Raw genomic sequence first — 23,609 nt, forward strand, 5'->3', positions numbered from 1 at the left:
CCAATGGCGCACTTCCGCATCTGTGGTGAAAGGTGACAGAGCTAAGAGGACAAGTACATTAGAGTGTCTAGTTACAGAAACAGACGCCTCACAAGTCCTCAACTGGTAGCTTCATTAACAAGTACCCGCAAAATACCAGTCTCAACATCAACAGTGAAGAAGCGACTCCGGGATGCTGGCCTTCAAGGCGAGGTCAGTACAGGTGCATTTTTCTCACCATTATTAAACCAGTTAGGCCAGTTGGGAACATGTTCTCACTTACAAACTGAGACCTGGCCAAGATAAATCAAATCAGTGCGACAAAAACAACGACACAGAGTTACACATGGGATAAACAAACGTACAGTCAATAACACAATAGAAAAAGATGTACAGTATACAGTGTGTGCAAATGAAATAAGGAGGTAAGGCAATAAATAGGCCAATAGTGGCGAAAGTCGGAAGTTTACATACACCTTAGACAAAAACATTTAAACTCAATTCCTGACATTTAAGTCTAGTAAAAACTCCCCAGTGAACACCCAGTGAAATAGCAGCGCACCAAATTCAAAAACAGAAATACTCATAATCATACAAGTGTGATACATCGGTTTAAAGATTAACTTCTTGTTAATCCGGCTACAGTGTCAGATTTCAAAAAGGCTTTACTGCGAAAGCAAACCATGCGATTATCTGAGGACAGCGCTCAGCATAACAACACATGAAAATCACATTTCAACCCGCCAGGCATGACACAAAAGTCAGAAATAACGATAAAATTCATGCCTTACCTTTGAAGATCTTCTTCTGTTGGCACTCCCATATGTCCATTAAACATAATAAATGGTTATTTTGTTCTATAAATTATTTCGTTATATCCCCAAAATGGAGCATTGATTCAGAAAATACACCGGTTCCAACTCTCACAACTTGACGACAAAATATCTAATAAGTTACCTGTAAACGCTGCCCAAACATTTCAAACAACTTTACAAATCCAACTTTAGGTTTTTAAAACGTAAATAATCGATAAAATTTAAGATGGGATAAACTGTGTTCCATACTGGATAAAAACAACGTGAAGAGCGTGACCTGGAGCGCGCATCAAAACATTAGAGAGCACTAGGCTGGACCCTCGTTCTGAATAGCTGTACTTCTTAATTTCTCTAAAGAAAAACATCAACCAATTTCTAAAAACTGTTGACATCTAGTGGAAGCAATAGGAACTGCAACCAAGTGCCACAGAAATCTAGGTTCCCATAGAAAAGAAATTGAATACAGAGTCACCCCTCAATAAAACATTCATGGATGGTTTGTCCTCCGGGTTTCGCCTGCAAATAAGTTATGTTATACTCACAGACATAATTTTAACCGTTTTTAAACTTTAGCGTGTTTTCTATCGAAATCTACCAATTATATGCATATCCTAGCTTCTGGGCCTGAGTAGCAGGCAGTTTACTTTGGACACACCTTTCATCCGGATGTGAAAATAGTGCCCCCCTAGCCTTAATTTCACAACAAATACACAATACACACAAATCTAAGTAAAGGAATGTAATTAAGAATATATAAATATATGGATGAGCAAGCTAGTAAAATGAAATGCATGCTCTTCAACCAATCGCTGCCCACACCCGCCCACCCATCTAGCACCACTACTCTGGACTGTTGGCGTCTGGCTAGACTGTAAACTCTCCTTCCAGACTCACATTAAACATCTCCAATCCAAAGTTAAATCTAGAATCGTCTTCCTATTTCGCAACAATACCTCCTTCCCTCATTCTGCCAAACTTACCATCGAAAAAACTGACTATCCTACCGATCCTTGACTTCGGCAATGTAATTTACAAAATAGCCTCCAACACTCTACTCAGCAAATTGTATGCAGTCTATCACAGTGCCATTTGTTTTGTCACCAAAGCCCCATCCATATACTACCCACCATTGCGACCTGTATACTCACGTTGGTTGGTACTCGCTATATATTCATTGCCAAACCTACTGGCCCCAGGTCACCTATAAGCCTTTGCTAGGTATATCTCCATCTTATCTCAGCTCACTGGTCACCATAGCAATACCCAGCCGCTCCAGCAGGTATATTTCACTGTTCACCCCCAAATTATGTGGATATATTGAAGCAACATCTCAAGACATCAGTTAGGAAGTTAAAGCTTGGTCGGAAATGGATCTTCCAAATGGACAATGACCACACACATACTTCAAAAGTTGTGGCAAACAGGCTTAAATATGACTTGTTAGATATTATTGCACTGACGGAACTAGAAACACAAGCATTTCACTACACTCTCAATAACATCTGCTAAACACGTGTATGTGACCAACACAATTTGATTTGAACCTCATTCAAAACATGTTCTATTTGGTGTGTCCTGAACACAAGTCAGGTCTATTAGTCTCAGCTTGAACACCTGTGAGTCACAAACAGGTGCAGCAGGTCATTACACCTATGCAAATGATTGTTTGACAGGACCTAATGGCCATAAGCAGTCTATGATTGATTGAGGGGTTTTGTAAAGCCTTGTTTACACTTTCAATAATCAAATCAGTTTTGTTTTTCAAATGTGTTTTGGAACACTGACTGTTCAAACAGCAAATTAAAAGTGACCAAATTGTACTTCTGTGCGATCAGACTGCAGTCATTTGCTGACATTTCTATGCTACTTGTCATAGTAACCACAGGTTTGTGTGTGCAGTTTCCTATCAGATTGGTGCCCTGTTTCCTACCACTCAGAAGTTATGTTTCAAGCTATATCGCTGATGCACGTAACGAGGAAAGGCAGGTGTGCGTAATGGATGACAGGAGTGCGTGATGCAGGGCAGGCTGGCACCTTCAACCACCAGGGGGGAACGGGAGCAGACGTGACAATGAATGTGCCAATGCCAGATTAAGTTAGTTAGCAATCTCTCCAGAAAACTACATCCAACTTCTTTCAAACTTAAGGAATTGCCAAAGTCTCAATCCCTTTAATATATACAAAGTACAGTACAGCACCCTTAGAAATGTAATTACTAGAACAGACAATCCCAATCAACTCAATGGTCTGTGATGGGTTAGTTTACTGGCGGCCATCTTGAGTGTGCCCAATTATATTTCTATGGTTGTGCCACATCTCACTCACTGGCCCCTGAAGCAGCAGGGTAGTTTCCCACTCCTGTGCAGGTAGATTAGGGGCTGCACCAACCCACATAACACCAGGAGTAACATGTTAAGGACATCGAGCAGGCAGAACGCTTTGGCTGCGATGGAGTCGTACAGCACGCTGAGGGAGTGATATTCAAAGTCATGATCATCATTTTAAATGACAAGTATACACATAAAAATAATACATTGGTAAATAACAGAACTTGAGAGAGTAAATTATTTCAATCATAAATGGTAGAACGAGACAAAAGCTTAATAGAAAACAATGAAGTTATCTATGAAATGATCTAGTTATCTATCTTTTCTCTTATTATACTGCATCTACATAATGTTTCAATTATGTTTCATGGTATGTTATTTATGCACTAGACCCTTTCCTGTCATAGGTTCAACAGCATGTTTAAATGTTTACATTATCATTCCTAATGACAAGGCAATTCCGAACAGTGGCAACCTATTCCCTATACAGTGCACTGTTTTAACCAGACCACTTTGGGCCCAGGTCAAAAGTAGTGTACTAAATAGGGAATAAGGTGCCATTTAGGACACAAATGTGTTCTCATTAGACAGTCAAAGTGGCTGAGCTACAGGGAGAAACAAACACGGCCAGCAGCTGAGGCTGTTGATGCAAATGACTGGAGCTGTGAGGTCAAAATCAAATCAAATCAACATTTATTTGTCACATACACATGGTTAGCAGATGTTAATGCGAGTGTAGCGAAATGCTTGTGCTTCTAGTTCCGACAATGCAGTGATAACCAACAAGTAATCTAACTAACAATTCCAAAACTACTGTCTTATACACAGTGTAAGGGGATAAAGAATATGTACATAAGGATATATGAATGAGTGATGGTACAGGGCACCATACAGTAGATGGTATCGAGTAGAGTATATACATATGAGATGAGTATGTAGACAAAGTAAACAAAGTGGCATAGTTAAAGTGGCTAGTGATACATGTATTACATTTACATTACATTTAAGTCATTTAGCAGACGCTCTTATCCAGAGCGACTTACAAATTGGTGCATTCACCTTATGACATAAGGATGCAGTCGATGATATAGAGTACAGTATATACGTATGCATATGAGATGAATAATGTAGGGTAAGTAACATTATATAAGGTAGCATTGTTTAAAGTGGCTAGTGATATATTTACATCATTTCCCATCAATTCAAAGTGGCTGGAGTTGGGTCAGTGTCAATGACAGTGTGTTGGCAGCAGCCACTCAATGTTAGCGGTGGCTGTTTAACAGTCTGATGGCCTTGAGATAGAAGCTGTTTTTCAGTCTCTCGGTCCCAGCTTTGATGCACCTGTACTGACCTCGCCTTCTGGATGATAGCGGGGTGAACAGGCAGTGGCTCGGGTGGTTGATGTCCTTGATGATCTTTATGGCCTTCCTGTAACATCGGGTGGTGTAGGTGTCCCGGAGGGCAGGTAGTTTGCCCCCGGTGATGCGTTGTGCAGACCTCACTACCCTCTGGAGAGCCTTACGGTTGAGGGCAGAGCAGTTGCCGTACCAGGGGGTGATACAGCCCGCCAGGATGCTCTCGATTGTGCATCTGTAGAAGTTTGTGAGTGCTTTTGGTGACAAGCCGAATTTCTTCAGCCTCCTGAGGTTGAAGAGGCGCTACTGCGCCTTCTTCACTACGCTGTCAGTGTGAGTGGACCAATTCAGTTTGTCTGTGATGTGTATGCCGAGGAACTTAAAACTTGCTACCCTCTCCACTACTGTTCCATCGATGTGGATAGGGGGGTGTTCCCTCTGCTGTTTCCTGAAGTCCACAATCATCTCCTTAGTTTTGTTGACGTGAGTGTGAGGTTATTTTCCTGACACCACACTCCGAGGGCCCTCACCTCCTCTCTGTAGGCCGTCTCGTCGTTGTTGGTAATCAAGCCTACCACTGTTGTGTCGTCCGCAAACTTGATGATTGAGTTGGAGGCGTCGTGGGTGAACAGGGAGTACAGGAGAGGGCTCAGAACGCACCCTTGTGGGGCCCCCGTGTTGAGGATCAGCGGGGAGGAGATGTTGTTGCCTACCCTCACCACCTGGGGGCGGCCCGTCAGGAAGTCCAGTACCCAGTTGCACAGGGCGGGGTCGAGACCCAGGGTCTCGAGCTTGATGACGAGCTTGGAGGGTACTATGGTGTTGAATACCGAGCTGTAGTCGATGAACAGCATTCTCACATAGGTATTCCTCTTGTCCAGGTGGGTTAGGGCAGTGTGCAGTGTGGTTGAGATTGCGTCGTCTGTGGACCTATTTGGGCGGTAAGCAAATTGGAGTGGGTCTAGGGTGTCAGGTAGGGTGGAGGTGATATGGTCCTTGACTTGTCTCTCAAAGCACTTCATGATGACGGAAGTGAGTGCTACGGGGCGGTAGTCGTTTAGCTCAGTTACCTTAGCTTTCTTGGGAACAGGAACAATGGTGGCCCTCTTGAAGCATGTGGGAACAGCAGACAGAGGTAAAACTCTGGGTGTGTCACAGAAGTCAAGGGATCATTTAGGAAAATGTAGTCTTTGAGAATCTTCTTGTATTGAAAAGTGCTACATGGATTCAATATATTATTATTACATGTTGTTTTTCCATTATGTATTATCAATATTATTATTATTATTTTTTAAACATTTTTTTGTTGACTGAGAATTCCCTTGAACAGAAATCAACTGTTGCAGTGAAGTAGTGTCATTGAAATATATACGGTGGATTTGAAAAAGCTACTGTACATGAAAGAGCAAGACCCTCTACTCAAGCCAAGCCTTATACTTTCCAGATGGTTAGCTGTTTTAGCACAGTGGCTAGCTGTGCTATGGCTGGGGTGAAGCTAATGGTCCATGCATGAGTTGAACATGGAAATCAGTACATTTCCCTTGGTGGTATGGAAACCACACTGCTGAACTAGCAGTATTCAAATCAGAAGAATGTTGCATAAGTCGGAAAACACAAGGGTAAAAGTTGACAGTTGAATTGTCTGGCACACATCTCTGTCTTTAAATGATCAAACACTTGCTTCAGTTACAAAACATAGACACACTGATTGAATTAAAAAAACACTTTAATTTCAATGTACACTTGTTTCTATTTTAATTTCTCACTATTGAGTCTCTACATCATGAGAAAATACATCTCTAGCAGAGAGATAGAGTGAGAGAGAAAAGAAGAGAGAAAAAGAAAGAGAGGGATGAAAGGAAGGAGGGGGGAAGGAGAAAATAAATTGAGGGGGAAGAGAGGAGAGAGGGGGAAGAGGGGAGAGAGGGGGAAGAAGGGAGAGAGGGTGGGGAGAGGAGAGAGGGAGGGGGAAGAGAGGAGAGAGGGGGAAGAGGGGAGAGAGGGGGAAGAAGGGAGAGAGGGTGGGGAGGGAGAGAGAGAGGGGGGGAAGAGAGGAGAGAGGGGGAAGAGGGGAGAGAGGGGGGAAGAAGGGAGAGAGGGTGGGGAGAGGAGAGAGGGAGGGGGAAGAGAGGAGAGAGGGAGGGGGAAGAGAGGAGAGAGGGGAAGAGGGGAGAGAGGGGAAGAGAGGAGAGAGGGAAGGGGAAGAGAGGAGAGAGGGGGAAGAGAGGAGAGAGGGAGGGGAAGAGAGGAGAGAGGGAAGGGGAAGAGAGGAGAGAGGGAGGGGAGAGGAGAGAGAGAGGGGAGAGAGGGAGAGGGAGAGAGAGGGGGAAGAGAGGAGGGAGAGAGGGGGAAGAGAGGAGAGAGGGAGGGGAGAGGAGAGAGAGAGGGGAGAGAGAGAAGTGAGAGGGAGGGGGAAGAGAGGGGAGGGGAGAGGAGGAGAGAGGGAGGGGAGAGAGAAGTGAGGGAGGGAGAGAGAGAGAGAGAGAGAGAAGGGAGGGGGAAGAGAGGAGGGAGGGAGGGGGAAGAGAGGAGAGAGGGAGGGGAGAGGAGAGAGGGAGGGGGAAGAGAGGAGAGAGGGAGGGGAGAGGAGAGAGAGAGGGGAGAGAGAGAAGTGAGAGGGAGGGGGAAGAGAGGAGAGAGGTTGGATGAGAGGAGAGAAATTGAGGGGAGAGGAGGCAACATGCAAAGTATTTCAAATCAAATCAAATTGCATTTGGCAAATGCGCCAAATACAAGTGTAGACCTTACAGTGAAATGTTTACCTACAAGCTCTTAACCAACAACACCGTTTTAAGAAAAATAAGTGTTAAGTAAAATATTTAAGTAAAAAATGTAAAATAGCAAAAAACAAGGAATTAAAGAGCAACAAAAAAACAACAGTAGCAAGCCCCAGTGATGTACTGGGTCGGACACACTACCCTCTGTAATGCCTTGCGGTCAGAGGCCTAGCAGTTGCCATACCAGGCATGATGCAACCAGTGCTGCAACCATGCTCTCAATGGTACAGCTGGTTAACTTTTTGAGGATCTGAGGACCCATGCCAAACCTTTTCAGTCTCTTGAGGGGGAATAGGCTTTGCCGTGCCCTCTTAATGACCGTCTTGGTGTGTTTGGACCATGATAGCTTGTTGGTGATGTGTACACCAAGGAACTTGAAACTCTCAACCTGCTCCACTACAGCCCCGTCGATGAGAATGGGGGCGTGCTCGGTCCTCTTTTTCCTGTAGTCCGCGATCACCACCTTTGCCTTGATCACGTTGAGGAGAGGTTGTTATAATGGCACCACACGGCCAAGTCTCTGACCTCCTCCCTAAAGGCTGTCTCATCATTGATGATGATCAGTCCTACCCTGTTGTGTCACCTGCAAACTTAATGATGGTGTTGGAGTCGTGCCTGACCATGAAGTCATTAGTGAACAGGCACTGAGCAAGCACCCCTGAGAGGCCCCCGTGTTGAGGATCAGCATGGCGGATGTGTTCTTACCTACCCTTACCACCTGGGGACGGCCCGTCAGGAAGTCCAGAATCCAATTGAAGAGGGAGGTGTTTCGTCCCAAGGATCTTAGCTTAGTAATGAGCTTTGAGGGCACTAAGGTGTTGAACACTGAGCTGTAGTCAATGAATAGCATTCTCACATAGGTGTTCCTTTTGTTCAGGTGGGAAAGGGCAGTATGGAGTGCAATAAAGATTGCATCATCTGTGGATCTGTTGAGGCGATATACAAAATGGAGTGGGTCTAGCACATTTAACATGCTGGTAGACATAAGGTTAAACAGATTTAAGTTTCCCTGCATTAAAGTCCCAGGCCACTAGGAGCGCTGCCTCTGGATGAACATTTTCCGGTTTGCATATGGCTGTATACAGCTCATTGAGTGCGGTCTTAGTGCCAGCATCAGTTTGTGGTGGTAAATAGACAACTACAAAGAATATATATGAAAATTATCTTGCTAAATAGTGTGTTCTACAGCTTATCATGAGATAGTCTACCTCAGGCGAGCAAAACCTTGAGACTTCCTTACGATTAGATTTTGTGCACCAGCTGTTGTTTACAAATATACACAGACCCCCACCCCTTGTCTTACCGGAGCCGATGCAACTTAAAACCCAATAGCTGTATGTTTTTCATGTCGTTGTTCAGCCATGACTCTGTGAAACTTAAGATATTACCGTTTTTAATGTCCCGTTAGTAGGATATACATCATAGTAAATTGTATATTTTGTTATCCAATGATTGTACATTGGCTAATAGGACTGATGATAAAGGCAGATTACCCACTTGCCGCCGGATCCTTACAAGGCACCTCGAACTACGTCCCCGATATCTTCGTCTCTTGAAAGCCTTGTCAGGTGTCTGAAGTAGATCCTTCCCATCCGACTCGTTACAGAAAAAATCTTCCAGTACGAGGTGAGTGATCGCTGTCCAGATATCTTGAAGCTCTTTTCGAGCATAATAGATGGTGGCAGAAACAAGTATCCTATTTCAGGTTCAATGTATAAACAATTTGGACCAATGAGAACTTGCATGAAGCTATGAGTCCCACACTGAAAATCTTCCCATGTCTCCGACTGACTTCTCGTCCTGTGCGCTGTGCATTGTCTTTAAAATATTCCTACATTACCATATTTACAACTTCTATAGATACAGTTGGTTATGTGACCTCGCCACTACCACTCATCTACAATGACCACAGCCACTCATCTACATCGACCATTACCACTAATCTATGTAAACCAGGAGACCATTCATTAACCACATAACAACAAAAGGCGGGTGGCCATCCAAACCACTACTATACATATGCAGTTTGCTGGCTACAATATTTAAACCACTTTTCTACATAAGAGTTGGCTTGACTGTTGTCTTTCATCCTATGGCAAGTTAGCTCAGATTAAAGGGTAGTGTTCATGAGGCAGCAAATGGAAGAATGGACTGGAAAATGACGGCTGAACAGGTCCCCGTTAACATCGACGGGGCTGTAGTGGAGCGGGTCGAGAGTTTCATGTTCCTTGGTGTCCACATATTTTGATTTTTTTTTTTCACCTTCATTTAACCAGGTAGGCTAGTTGAGAACAAGTTCTCATTTGCAACTGCGACCTGGCCAAGATAAAGCAAAGCAATTTGACACACACAACAACACAGAGTTACACATGGATTAAACAAAACATACAGTCAATAATACAGTAGAAAAATAAGTCTATATGCAAATGAGGTGAGATAAGGGAGGTAAAGGCAAAAAAAGGCCATGGTGGCGAAGTAAATACAATAAAGCAAGTAAAACACTAGAATGGTAGATTTGCAGTGGAAGAATGTGCAATGTAGAAATATAAATAATGGGGTGCAAAGGAGCAAAATAATATAAAAAAATAATACATTAGGAAAAGATAGTTGTTTGGGCTAATTTATGCATTTAGTTTTACTTGCGTTTAAGAGCAGTTGGAGGCCATGGAAGGAGAGTTATATGGCACTAAAGCTTGTCTGGAGGTTAGTTAACACAGTGTCCAAAGAGGGGCGAGAAGTATACAGAATGGTGTCGTCTGCATAGGGGTGTATCAGAGAATCACCAGCAGCAAGAGTAACATCATTGATGTATACAGAGAAAAGAGTCGGCCCAAGGATTGAAACCTGTGGCACCCCCATAGAGACTGCCAGAGGTCCGGACAACAGGCCCTCTGATTTGACACACTGAACTCTATCAGAGAAGTAGTTGGTAAACCAGGCGAGGCAATAATTTGAGAAACCAAGGCTGACCAGCTCTGAAACCAGATTGCATAGCAGAGAAGGTACGGTGGGATTTGAAATGGTCGGTAATCTGTTCTTTAACGTGGTTTTCGAAGACCTTAGAAAGACAGGGTAGGATAGATATAGGTCTTTTGCAGTTTGGGTCCAGAGTGTCACCCCTTTGAAGAGGGCAGCTTTCCAATCTTTGGGAAATCAATCTTTGGGACATCACCAAAGAAGTATCATGGTCCAAACACACCAAGACAGTTGTGAAGAAGGCAGGAGACTGAAAGGATTTGTCATGGGTCCCCAGATCCTCCAACAGTTCTACAGCTGCATCCTGACCAGATGCATCACCACCTGGTATGGCAACTGCTCAGCATCTGACAGTAAGGCGCAACAGAAGGTAGTGCGAACGGCCCAGTACATCCCTGGGGCCAAGCTTCCAGCCATCCAGGACCTATATAATAGGCGTGTTGTCAGAGGAAAGTCCCAACATTTGTCAGAAACTCCAGTCACCCAAGTCATAGACTGTTTTCTCTGCTACTGCACGGCAAGATGTTCGGAGTGCCAGGTTTAGGACCAAAAGGCTCTTTAACGTATTCTACCCCCAAGCCATAAGACTGCTGAACAATTAAACAAATGGCCCCAGGACTATTTACATTGACCCCCCCTATAATCAAATTACCACCTGAATATTTACATTGACCCTCCCATAATCAAATGACGACCTGACTATTTACATTGACCCCCCCATTTGTTTCGTACACTGCTGCAACTCACTATTTATTATCTATGCCTAGTCACTTCACCCCTACCTACATCTAAAAATGACCTTGAATAACCAGTACCCCCAGTATATAGCCTTGTTACTGTTATTTCATTGTTACTTTTTAAAATAATTTTCTTATTTAGTTTATTTAGAAAATATTTTCTTAACTCTTCTTGAACTGCAATGTTCTTCATGTTGAGGTCGACACTTCAGCGCATGTGACAAATAAAGTTTGATTTGATTTTGATTCGATTTATTTTTCATTTAAAAATGTTTTGTTACTGAACACAGCCCAGTCTCCACATAGGTAAATATGTTGCATATTGACTTAACAACAATCTTCAGTGTCTTTGACATAAAAATGATAGGGATCTTGTCTGTGTCCTCCTCTCCACCCTGACCTCCAGGTTGGTCTGTGTTGGGTTCTGTGACCTCCTCTCCACCCTGTCCTCCAGGTTGGTCTGTGTTGGGTTCTGTGCCCTCCTCTCCACCCTGACCTCCAGGTTGGTCTGTGTTGGGTTCTGTGCCCTCCGGTCCACCCTGTCCTCCAGGTTGGTCTGTGTTGGGTTCTGTGCCCTCCTCTCCACCCTGACCTCCAGGTTGGTCTGTGTTGGGTTCTGTGCCCTCCGGTCCACCCTGTCCTCCAGGTTGGTCTGTGTTGGGTTCTGTGACCTCCTCTCCACCCTGACCTCCAGCTTGGTCTGTTGGGTTCTGTGACCTCCTCTCCACCCTGACCTTCAGGTTGGTCTGTGTTGGGCTCTGTGACCTCCTCTCCACCCTGACTCCAGGTTGGTCTGTGTTGGGTTCTGTGACCTCCTCTCCACCCTGACCTCCAGGTTGGTCTGTGTTGGGTTCTGTGACCTCCTCTCCACCCTGACCTACAGGTTGGTCTGTGTTGGGTTCTGTGACCTCCTCTCCACCCTGACCTCCAGGTTGGTCTGTGTTGGGTTCTGTGACCTCCTCTCCACCCTGACCTCCAGGTTGGTCTGTGTTGGGTTCTGTGACCTCCTCTCCACCCTAACCTCCAGGTTGGTCTGTGTTGGGGTCTGTAGCTTCTCTCTGCTTCACTTATGCTGGCTGTAGTGAAGATGATTCAGGCTCCTCCACTTGCTCCTTTCCTGCTAATACTGGAGACTCCTTCTCTGTGGCTTGAACCCCTCCACCAGCCATCCCTTGTTTCAACCCCTGGTGGAGCCTATTCTGCTTCAACCTTAGTATCAGCCCTGTCCCCGTCTCCAACTTATTATCCTGACTGAGACAGTGAGTCCTCCTGTCAACCAGAGATCGTATTTACCACGGTCTGTTTGCCACCAGTTGGAGCCGTAGAGCCAGCAGAGGAGATGTTGACTGAAGGTGTATCAGTCTTAAGGTCAGGCTTGGGATCAGGCTTACACCACCCACCAAGACACCTGTGTTGCTCCCGTCTGTAAACTGACATGCAAATGGTTATGACATCACTAAGTGATTTTCAGGATGGTTGAAGAGAATATGCTGTGCTGTGTATCATGTTTTTCCAGACCAGGTCAGATTAATAGGTAAGGAAACCTCCAGGCCCTAGATACACAATATAGTACTCAATGCAGAAGTATTCAATGTTATTTCATGCTATTTTATGACACCACAATAGTGGGACCCAATCGTTGAATTTAAGGATAAGTGTATTGAAATATTTTGTTATTTTGTTATTGCAATTATTGATATTATTTAGTATAAATATAAAATACATACAAATCCTTTATTTTTCATCTTTAAAGAAGACAGAGAGACAGGGGAGATCCTTATTAATAATGTATTTAATCTCATCAACCCAACAATATCTACATAACAACTTTCAAAAACAATCATCTATCATTTCAAGAGAAACACATAAATGTCTGGTGCCAGCCTTTGTCTGCATTATCCAGCTGAATGGTCTGTCTCTCTGCCAATAAACCATCAGCCTAAGGTTAAAACAGAATGACATCAGGTCTATTTACAAACAACCACATTCAACACAAAACCGAGCTATATCCGCTTGACATTTCCAGGTCATTTGGAACAGACATGTGCAGTGTTCACCTTGAATACCGTCTCTGCAAACATGGAAGGAATACCTTTATTAAAAGCCTCGTTGTCTATAAGCTTGATCAGATTGATTCCAGATAAACCATTTTCTTGCTAAATATGGATGATTTGAGATGTTCTGGTCTACACTCTGTTTGGGTACGTAAACGTCATACCCAATATTATCAAAACATCTACAGGAGGGGAATCAAAGCATCACTTTCTAGGATTACATTGGAAATACATTCAAACATCATGAAAACATCTACAGGAGGGGAAATACATTCAAACATCAGAAAACCTCTCCAGGAGGGGAATCATCACTTCTAGGATTACATTGGAAATACATTTCATGAAAACATCAGGAACTTTTGATTACATTGGAAAAACAATCATGAAAAATGGGGGAAAAAATCACTTTCTAGGATTACATTGGAAATACATTCAAACATCATGAAAACACTAGGATTACAGGAGGGGAATCAAAGCATCACTTTCTAGGATTACATTGGAAATACATCAAACATTATACAGGGGGGAAAAAATCACTTTCACATTTAATAATAACACATGATTATAAACATAGAACATAAATACAATCACATATATGTTTTTAAGGCACTAATTGGTTGAAGAGATTTAGACTTTATGTCTTAGAGACCGCGAATACAGGGCAGCTTTCCAACCCTGTGGAGGTAGAGGAGGGGCTGCATAAACCCAGAGATAATACTGATGCAGAAACAAATGGACATGACTGAAAAAAACACCATGTGTCCAACGTAACTTTGAGTCAGTGCCATCATCGCCACTGGGAGTTGAGACACCACAGCATAAACCAGGATAATCAAAATGATCTTAAAGGCCTTCATCTTCATGCTGTTTGTCCCCTCCTGTTCCCATCCCCCGGCCCTGGACGTTTTAGAGCCCAGAGAACTGAGAGGCAGCAGAATGACATCAGCAAAAAATAGATCATTGACTGGGCAAAGAGAGAGTAGACGAACACTGGTGTAAAGTTCTCAAAAACACATAGACAGCAGGACCCAAGAACCATCAGCCAGACAACACTAGCATCACTTTCTAGGATTACATCTACAACACCCCACCCTGTATCTCAGGGGTTTGTACTTCAGGAAGACCACAGGATGGACCACCGCCAGGTAGCGCTCTACACAGATACAACACTGGAACAGGGGACGGCCAGTGAAAATGAACCCATAGGCAAGATCAGAGACTTTGTCAACAAAATCAGACTGGACGTAGACGTCAGCTATGCTGAAGGCATTTAAGAGGCAGAAGAGGATCTCAGACACGGTCAGGTTGAGAGAGAAGAACTCTGAGGCCATCGTCCTTCCTGCTTCGGACAGTATCAGCCACAGGATGCAGACATTAGTGGGGAGACCCAGGATGATGTTGATTGAAAAGGAAGCAGTAAGCATGGGGACAAAATGTGTCACATGTTCACCCTGTAAACGTGTCTCAACGAGGGAGATATGAGGAGATGTGGACGTATCATTGACTGTTGATAAATTCATCTCAACGATGTATGTAACTGTAATTTGTCGAAGTTCTTGAGATTTCTAAGAAAAGAGACAAACATAAATAAAATGAGAGAGAGAAAGGAAGGAGGTGACAGAGAAAGAGAGCAAGTGAGAAAGAGAGGGTGAGGGAGATAGAGACAAAGAGAGCGCAAGAGAAAGGGAGAGAGAGAGAGAGAGAGCGAGAGAGAAAGAGTGATAGAGAGAGACAAAGAGAGTGATGGGAGAGAGAGAGAGAAGACAGGAGAAGAAGAGAGAATGGGGGAGGAGAGAGAGAAGAGAGAAGGAGGGAGAGAGAAGAGAGAAGGAGGGGGAGAAGAGAAGAGAGAAGGAGGGGGAGAAGAGAAGAGAGAAGGAGGGAGAGAGAAGAGAGAAGGAGGGGAGAGAGAAGAGAGAAGGAGAGAAGAAGAGAGGAGGGAGAGAAGAGAGAGAAGGAGAGAAGAGAAGAGGAGAAGAGGGGGAGAAGAGAGAAGGAGGGAGGAGAAGAGAAGAGAGAGAGAGAAGAATCTGAGGAGAGAGAAGAGAGAAGGAGGGGAGAGAAGAGAGAAGGAGGGAGAGAGAAGAGAGGGGGGAGAGAGAGAAGGAGGGAGAGAGAAGAGAGAAGGAGCGGGGAGAAGAGAAGAGAAGAGAGAGAAGAGAGGAGAGAGAGAAGAGAGAAGGAGGGGGAGAAGAGAAGAGAGAAGAAGTAGGAGAGAGGGGAGAGAAGAGAGAAGGAGGGAGAGAGAAGAGAGAAGGAGGGAGAGAGAAGAGAAGAGAGAGAAGGAGGGAGAGAGAAGAGAGAAAGAGAGAAGAGAGAAGGAGGGAGAGAGAAAGAGAGAAGGAGGGAGAGAGAAGAGAGGAGGGAGAAGAAGAGAAGGAGAGAGAAGAGAGAAGGAGGGAGAGAGAAGAGAAGAGAGAAGGAGGGAGAGAGAAGAGAAGAGAGAAGGAGGGAGAGAGAAGAGAGAAGGAGCGGGGAGGAGGATTGTTAAACAAGCAAAGTATTTATTCTAGCTATAATTGAAGTCTCATCAGATATATGCACATATAATATTTTTGTAACCAGAGCAGTAGGGTGTTACTTTGATTAAAAAAAATATTAAACCCTGTTTGAAAAATAAATGTAAAACTCAAAAATCCAGATGAAGCTAAATGAATATACTCGCTTAAAATACTTTGTAGATAATACATGCGTTAGAGATTGTCACTTTGTAAACGTGACAAAAATAACAAAATGTGTCCATATATATATATATATATATATATAAAATTAAAATAAATCTGATTTGCTCACCTGTAGCCTATTGATTCAGCGTCTCTGTCCTCTGAGGTGTGGTGGGTTGTGTCTGTCACAGGTGCTGGACCTGATGACCTCACACTAAATATCCAAATCTCTGCCCTGCTCTGCCACACCTGAGCGTCGTGTCCTCTGAGGTGTGGTGGGTTGTGTCTGTCACAGGTGCTGGACCTGATGACCTCACACTAAATATCCAAATCTCTGCCCTGCCCTGCCACACCTGAGCGTCGTGTCAAGTCAACCTGCTGATGTAAATCATAGTGTATCCAAAAAGGCACCATATTCCCTATAAAACACACCACCTTTCACCAGAGGAATAAGGGCCCTGATCAACATGTTTACACTATATAGGGTATAGGGTATAGGGGTATAGGGTGCCATTTCAGATGTTGTCCAGAGCACTGACAATAGAAGTGGCAGATTGTATGCAAATAAATTAACATATATTTTTAAAGCTTGCATTCATTTGGCCCTCCCTGCTGCTAAAAACTCTACTTTCCCCTGTCAAAAGGGGAGTCATGACTGATTTAACATGGCATCTCACAGGGGTACAAAACATAACAATGACGGGCAGCCGAGCGGAAATGGAGGAAATGCCTCCCTGCGGACCTGGGGGATCCCTCCTCTCTACAAAAAACAGAAAGACATTTCTAGTCTAGAATTCCAACATCTGATGAAGGACATTCTACTAAGACATGATTACAATCTCTGGAGAGGTAGTTGACCATCATAGACACCAGGATAATGTAAATGAATTTAAACAGCCGTGGTTCTTCATGTTGAACTGAGAACTGAGATGCAGCAGTATCTTGTCTTGTAATTTGTACTGTTCTTTGGATTAGATATTTTTGTATGTACTGATGTGTACCCCTGTGTCTTTCCATGTATTTTCCGACTAATGAGACCTATGTATTACGCCCGTTTCATGTCAACCCAGGAATGTACCGCTGCACTTTGTGTTCCGTTCTTCAAGATGCAACCAAGAATGAAGTAGCACCTTCTGACCTACCTGATCAAGATGTCAGTAGCAATGTACAGACAAGTATCCCTTCTTTCTTTTCTCCCAAAACTCTTGCACGTGCTCCCCAGCTCTCCCACTATCTCACCTGTGTTGACCTCTTGATCCCAGTCAGGTTTCTAGTCACACTGATGCTGTCCTTCTCATTTAATGGACCACACCTGACATGCAAATGTTTTCCACTGGTCTCTCCAACTCTCACCTGTAGTATGCTTGGATCTGAGAACCATCTTTGCTCCTCCACCCTCTCATTTAATGGATGGATAGGGCATGAAATGTCCCGTCCACCTGTCAGGTGAACCAGGTCAGTCGAAATCTGTCAGATGGCTTCAAGACTATGTCCCCCAGGGCTCTGTTCTAGGCCCTCTCCTATTCTGCTATACACCAAGTCACATTTATAGCTGGAACTGTCCATTGATTTCAGGATGGTCTTTATGACACATTTTGCTATGCAGATGACACACAATTAACTTCTCCTTTGCCCTATGACACTGTGTGTGGGGGGAAGACTATCTCAGTGTATGGATGTAGTCACCACAATGAACCTCACACAACACTGGCTCCATGTTGATGAAGGACTTGGGTGAATGATGTGTCTTGCGGTTGATGGACAGTAGTAGTAGTGAAGAACCTATGAAAAGCCACTAAGCATCAAGGAGGGAGAGAGTAGGTTCATGCTCTAACAACACCCATAAAAATGCCTCCACAGGAAAATAGATAGAAAAAATTGTCATTCCTATGGAAAAGGTGCGCTGTTGGCTGGGCTCCCTGCCTGTGATTAAAAACAACTCATCAGAAGAGCAGCCTGTTGTGTTAACCAGTTCTCTAAAAATATGCTCCTCCGCCTCTCCACTGGCTTGCTGAACTAGCATTACAAGACCATGGTCCTACGGAGCTGTATAACCACCTCAATGACCAGGTGACCCATACACCCAAACAAGGGCATTTTTTTCCCACCTTTATTTAAACTAGGCTAGTACAGTTAACTTGTCAAAACTTTTGCTCTACAATGATGGCCTAGGAGGACAGTCAATCACCACCTGACACTTTGCTCAGGACCAGAAGGACAGATTTTCTCACCCCCTTTATAGATTTAGATGCAAAACAAGTAAAAAGTGACTGTTCCACAGATGTCTAAAATACACCAAAAGTCAGGCTCTGGAAAGAGCTCCGCTGGCATCCAAAAATGACTTAAATGTAAATGTAAATAAAACACACCACCTTTCACCAGAGGAATAAGGGCCCTGATCAACATGTTTACACTATATAGGGTATAGGGTATAGGGTATAGGGTGCCATTTCAGATGTTGTCCAGAGCACTGACAATAGAAGTGGCAGATTGTATGCAAATAAATTAACATATATTTTTAAAGCTTGCATTCATTTGGCCCTCCCTGCTGCTAAAAACAAGCTTACTTTCCCCCTGTCAAAAGGGGAGTCATGACTGATTTAACATGGCATCTTAAATCAAAGGGGGTACAAATCCACACATAACAATGACTGAGAAAGACATGAGATAGTGAGAAAACAACAGAACCTGATGAAGGACATTCTACTAAGACATGATTACAATCATGGAGAGGTAGTTGACCATCATAGACACCAGGATAATGTAAATGAATTTAAACAGCCTTATCTTCATGTTGAACTGAGAACTGAGATGCAGCAGTATCTTGTCTTGTAATTTGTACTGTTCTTTGGATTAGATATTTTGTGTATGTACTGATGTGTACAGTATGTGTGACGTTTTAAATGCATGTATTTCAGTCCTTGACTAATGATGTTCTGTCCTATGTATTACGCCACGTTTCATGTGGACCCCAGGAAGAGTAGCTGACACTTTTTCAGCTAGTGGAGTTCCTAATTAATACCAAATGAGGACCTCAACCAAGAATGTTAGCATATTGATGTACCAAGCACATGTACCTCCCTTCATTGCACGCTCACCCACCCCCACTATACACCTGTGTTGCTACCCATCTGTACACTGATGCTGTCCATCACCTCATTTAATGGACCACACCTGACATGCAAATGTTTTCCACTGGTAATGACAACAGTAAGTCATGTGTAGTATGGTTGAAGAGAATATGCTTTGCTTGGTAGAATGTATTATGGATGGATAGGGCACTGAGTTGTCCCAGTCCAGGTCAGGTTAAAAGGTCAGGGAAAACTCTCAGACCTACTTACACAGTATGGTGGTCTGATGAAAACTATTCAATGTAAGTTTTATGACACATTTATAGCTGGAACTGACCATTGATTTCAAGGATGAATATGTTGAAACACAATAACTTCATTGCCTGCACTATGTAACACTGTGTGTGGGGAATCTATCTCCGTATGTCCCGTAGTCACACACAATACCTCACACAACACTGGCTCATGTTGATGAAACTTGGGTGAATGATGTGTCTTCTATGGACAGTAGTAGTAGTGACGATTCCCTATGAAAAGCCATTGAGCACAGGAGAGGGCATAACACACCCATAAAAATATCCCATTTATTGCACAAATAGATAGAAAAAACACATTCCTATAGAAAAGGTGCAGGCTGATGCATCCTATAAGCTGCATCTGTGATATGGTAACAACTCTATGTGCTCTCCTCTCACTTGTGCTAAACTTTTCCTGGTCCCCTATGCTACCTATCCATTATCCACAGATGACCAGTGACCCATGACCCCAACATATTTCATTTTTTCCACCTTTATTTAAATAGGAGTCAGTTAACAACAAATTCTTACTTACAATGATGGCCTAGGAACAGTGTGTTAACTGCTTTGCTCAGGGGCAGAACACAGATTTTCATCGGGCCCCTAGGCTACATGCCGCCCCATATAGTACATCTAGTGTACAAAACAAGTAAAAAGTGACCCTTGACAGACATCTAAAATACACAACACACAAACAGGCCAAAATGGCTCCTACATCTGGCATTTACAAAATTACACTTACTGGTCCAAGGGAGACGCATGAGCAATCAACTATACATATGTTAGTCACAAGCGATGTCCCAGACACAGGCCTCGTCCAATTTGACATTTAGGTAAAGGAACCATAAACATTCATTTTCATAATCACACTGATTGGAATGGGGGCTAAACATTGCATCATTTGTGGGGGACTAAACATGTTTACTCTAGCTCTCTGTCTTTGGAGAGGCTGGAGGGCTCATATTGGTTGTGTGGAAGGCTCTGTCCTTTTTCTAAAGCTTATTTCTTTATTTTTTCTGTTTTCATTGTGGAGGCTAAACATTGATTTCATTGTGGGGGCTAAACATTGATTTCATTGTGGGGGCTAAACATTGATTTCATTGTGGGGGCTAAACATTGATTTCATTGTGGAGGCTAAACATTGATTTCATTGTGGAGGCTAAACATTGATTTCATTGTGGGGCTAAACATTGATTTCATTGTGGGGGCTAAACATTGATTTCATTGTGGAGGCTAAACATTGATTTCATTGTGGAGGCTAAACATTGATTTCATTGTGGAGGCTAAACATTGATTTCATTGTGGAGGCTAAACATTGATTTCATTGTGGAGGCTAAACATTGATTTCATTGTGGAGGCTAAACATTGTTTTCATTGTGGAGGCTAAACATTGATTTCATTGTGGAGGCTAAACATTGATTTCATTGTGGAGGCTAAACATTGATTTCATTGTGGAGGCTAAACATTGATTTCATTGTGGGGCCACAGTATCAGAGGTGAGACTATGGATCTGTCTCCGTCTGTTCAGGAGTTATTCATACGCAATATCTCAGACAACACTGTCACGATTTGTATGAAACTTGGGTGAATTATGCGTTTTGCTGCAGGAAAAGAACAGATTCAAATCAGATATGCAATAAAACTGGATTTGCCAACGTGAACAAGGCTTAAGTGACAGCACCTATACAGTAGCTTGGGATAGGAGACTTCCTGACCATGTGACGTGGTCAAAAAAACACAACAGAACAAAAGACATAGTTAACATTTTAGTAGATTCTCTTTTCCAGACAGATTACAGTTGTGAGTACATACTTTCTTTTCATACCGGTCCCCCTTGCAGGTTCACTGCCCTACCAACTCAGCCACACAGGACCAGAGGTTAGAATTGGTCAACTTCAGGGCTCAAGTTTAGGGGTTATGGTTAGGCTTACGGTTAGCTTAAGTGTTAAGGTTAGGCAAAGCAGGGTTAGTGTGACTGCCATTCTGAACAATGCACAATCTGCCAGTTGTATATTCACTACCTACAGTATAGTTGAATTATCTCTTAATTCCACACACTGTTTAGCGTTGTCAAGTATGTATTCAACCAGTACATGTCCACTGGGCAAAAACTGTTTGAATCAACATTATTTCCATGTCAATTCAACCCCCATAATCATTGTGATTAAGTTGAATTGACATGGAAAACAGATTGCATTTGCAAAAATTAATCAACATAGGGATATATATATATATATGTTTTTATGAAAACATAATAACTAGAAAGCACATTCACAATCAACAATCAATAGTCTGTGATGGGTGGACCAGCGGCCATCTTCTATGGTTGTGCCACCTCTCACTCACTGGCCCCTGAGGCAGCAGGGTAGTTTCCTACTCCTGTGCAGGTAGAAGAGGGGCTGCACCAACCCACATAACACCAGGAGTAACATGTTGAAGGCATCGAGCAGGCAGAACACCTTGGCTGCGATGAAGTCACACAGAAGGTAAATGACCACTGTGAGAATGTTGTTGATCAACATCGTGGTCATGACGACAGAGACAATCATGAATGCTCTCTTCTTCATGGTGTTCATCCCTTCTTTCTCATTTTCCCCTCCTCCTCTTCTCTCCATCTCTCCCTGCCCCAGTTTTGGGCGCTTCAGGACACGGAGGATGGAGAGGCTGCAGAATAGATCGACGAATAGGAAGAGCAGGGTGTAGGTGAGGAAGCAGTGGATGGGGAACTGAGGAGTGTAGAGGGAAACAGCCGTACCGGTGAACATCAGCGTGACCCCCCAGGCCCCGGCCGCCCACCCAACCCTGTACCTTAAGGGTTTGTACTTCAGGAAGACCACAGGGTGGACCACCGCCAGGTAGCGCTCCACACAGATGCAGCACTGGAACACGGGACGGCTGAAGAGGAGAAGAGAGGCGGTGTAGGCGATGACACTGAAGTGGCTTTGATATGTTGTGAGGAGGTAGACAGCATCAGCTAGCGGGATTAACAGACTGTAGCCAATCTCTAGGACGGCCATGTTGAAAATGAAGATCTCCGTGGCGATGGAGGCGGAGCCGGTGATGAGCCAGAGAGTGTAGCCATGGATGGGGAAAGCAAGAGCCAACGCTGTGAGTTCACAGGCAAGGAATACTGGGGTTAGGTCCTTACAGTATTCCCAGTAAAAGTTGAGATCTACAGTGTGGGAGAGGTTTAGAGAGGAGGAGTTTACTTCTGTGAAATTCATTTCTTCAGAAAAGAGATGAACTGAGTCAATGGTAATGATGTGGTTGAAAGAGAGAGTTACACAGTGTGACAGATGCAGCCCTGCGAGAGAGAGAGAGAGGATAAGAGAGAGAGAGGGAAAGAGAGAGAGAGAGAGGGAAAGAGAGAGAGAGAGGATAAGAGAGAGAGGAAAAGAGAGAGAGAGGATAAGAGAGAGAGAGAGAGAGAGAGAGAGAGAGAGAGAGAGAGAGAGAGAGAGAGAGAGAGAGAGAGAGAGAGAGAGAGAGAGAGAGAGAGAGAGAGAGAGAGAGAGAGAGAGAGAGAGGAGAAGAGAGAGAGAGAGAGAGAGAGAGAGAGAGAGAGAGAGAGAGAGAGAGAGAGAGAGAGAGGGGGGAGAAAAGACAGAACAAACTTCAATGTCTGAACCACAAGGTGAGAGTCAAGGTTTTTCCAGAACACATGCCATCTCTGCTGCCTGTGACTGGAACAAATTGCAAAAATCGCTGAAGTTGGAGACTTTTATCTCCCTCACCAACTTCAAACATCTGCTATCTGAGCAGCTAACCGATCACTGCAGCTGTACATAGTCTATCGGTAAATAGCCCACCCATTTTTACCTACCTCATCCCCATACTGTTTTTATTTATTTACTTTTCTGCTCTTTTGCACACCAATATCTCTACCTGTACATGCCCATCTGATCATTTATCACTCCAGTGTTAATCTGCAAAACTGTAATTATTCGCCTACCACCTCATGCCTTTTGCACACAATGTATATAGACTCTCTTTTTTTTCTACTAAGGTGAAATAAATAAATATGCAATTCAATGGAAATCTCTGAAGTAAGAAATTAATTTCAACAGTTGAATTCAAATGATTAATGAACAACAGCATTGTTAAAATGTATTAACAATTGCAGTTAATTTGATTGCTATTAATTTACGACATGCATTTCCCCACCTTTATATTTGATATATACCCACTAGCATAAAGAATCAACATGACATACCTGGATGCAAAGCTCTTCCTGGTCTCTGTGTGAATGGTTCATAGACTGAGATTGTGATCCTAGAGCCACAGGCCACACCCATGTGGTGTGTGAGTGTGACTCTGTCACACCCTGACCATAGTTTGCTTTGTATGTTTCTATGTTTTGTTTGGTCAGAGTTGGCATTCTATGTTGTGTGTGTAGTTTGTCTGTTTCTGTGTTTGGCCTGATATGGTTCTCAATCAGAGGCAGGTGTTCGTCATTGTCTCTGATTGGGAACCATATTTAGGTAGCCTGTTTGGTGTTGGGTTTTGTGGGTGATTGTCCTTGTTACTGTCTCTGTGTTACTTTGCACCAGTATTAGGCT

At 43.5% G+C, this 23,609-nt stretch overlaps 1 protein-coding gene across 1 annotated transcript; it reads right to left on the minus strand.

The window, feature by feature from the left end:
• Positions 1-21,391: 21,391 nt before the first annotated feature.
• LOC127926050 (uncharacterized) lies at positions 21,392-23,398 on the minus strand. The gene is made up of 2 exons (XM_052511317.1): positions 23,264-23,398; positions 21,392-22,354 (listed from the first exon to the last, which is right to left on the minus strand). The coding sequence occupies exons 1-2, from the start codon at positions 23,343-23,345 to the stop codon at positions 21,393-21,395; spliced, it is 1,044 nt and encodes a 347-aa protein (XP_052367277.1). The 5' UTR covers positions 23,346-23,398; the 3' UTR covers position 21,392.
• Between the last annotated feature and the right edge of the window lie 211 nt (positions 23,399-23,609).

Source organism: Oncorhynchus keta, unplaced genomic scaffold (assembly GCF_023373465.1).
Source record: "Oncorhynchus keta strain PuntledgeMale-10-30-2019 unplaced genomic scaffold, Oket_V2 Un_contig_6652_pilon_pilon, whole genome shotgun sequence".
In the NCBI taxonomy this organism is placed as follows: Eukaryota; Metazoa; Chordata; class Actinopteri; order Salmoniformes; family Salmonidae; genus Oncorhynchus; species Oncorhynchus keta.

What these genes read in the sequence shown, in the direction of transcription:
- LOC127926050 (XM_052511317.1), bottom strand. Translation starts at nt 23,345, where the DNA reads ATGGGTGTGGCCTGTGGCTCTAGGATCACAATCTCAGTCTATGAACCA. An exon ending in AGGAAGAGCTTTGCATCCAG is followed by an intron (nt 22,355 to 23,263) that starts GTATGTCATGTT and finishes TCTCTCTCGCAG; the next exon opens with GGCTGCATCTGTCACACTGT.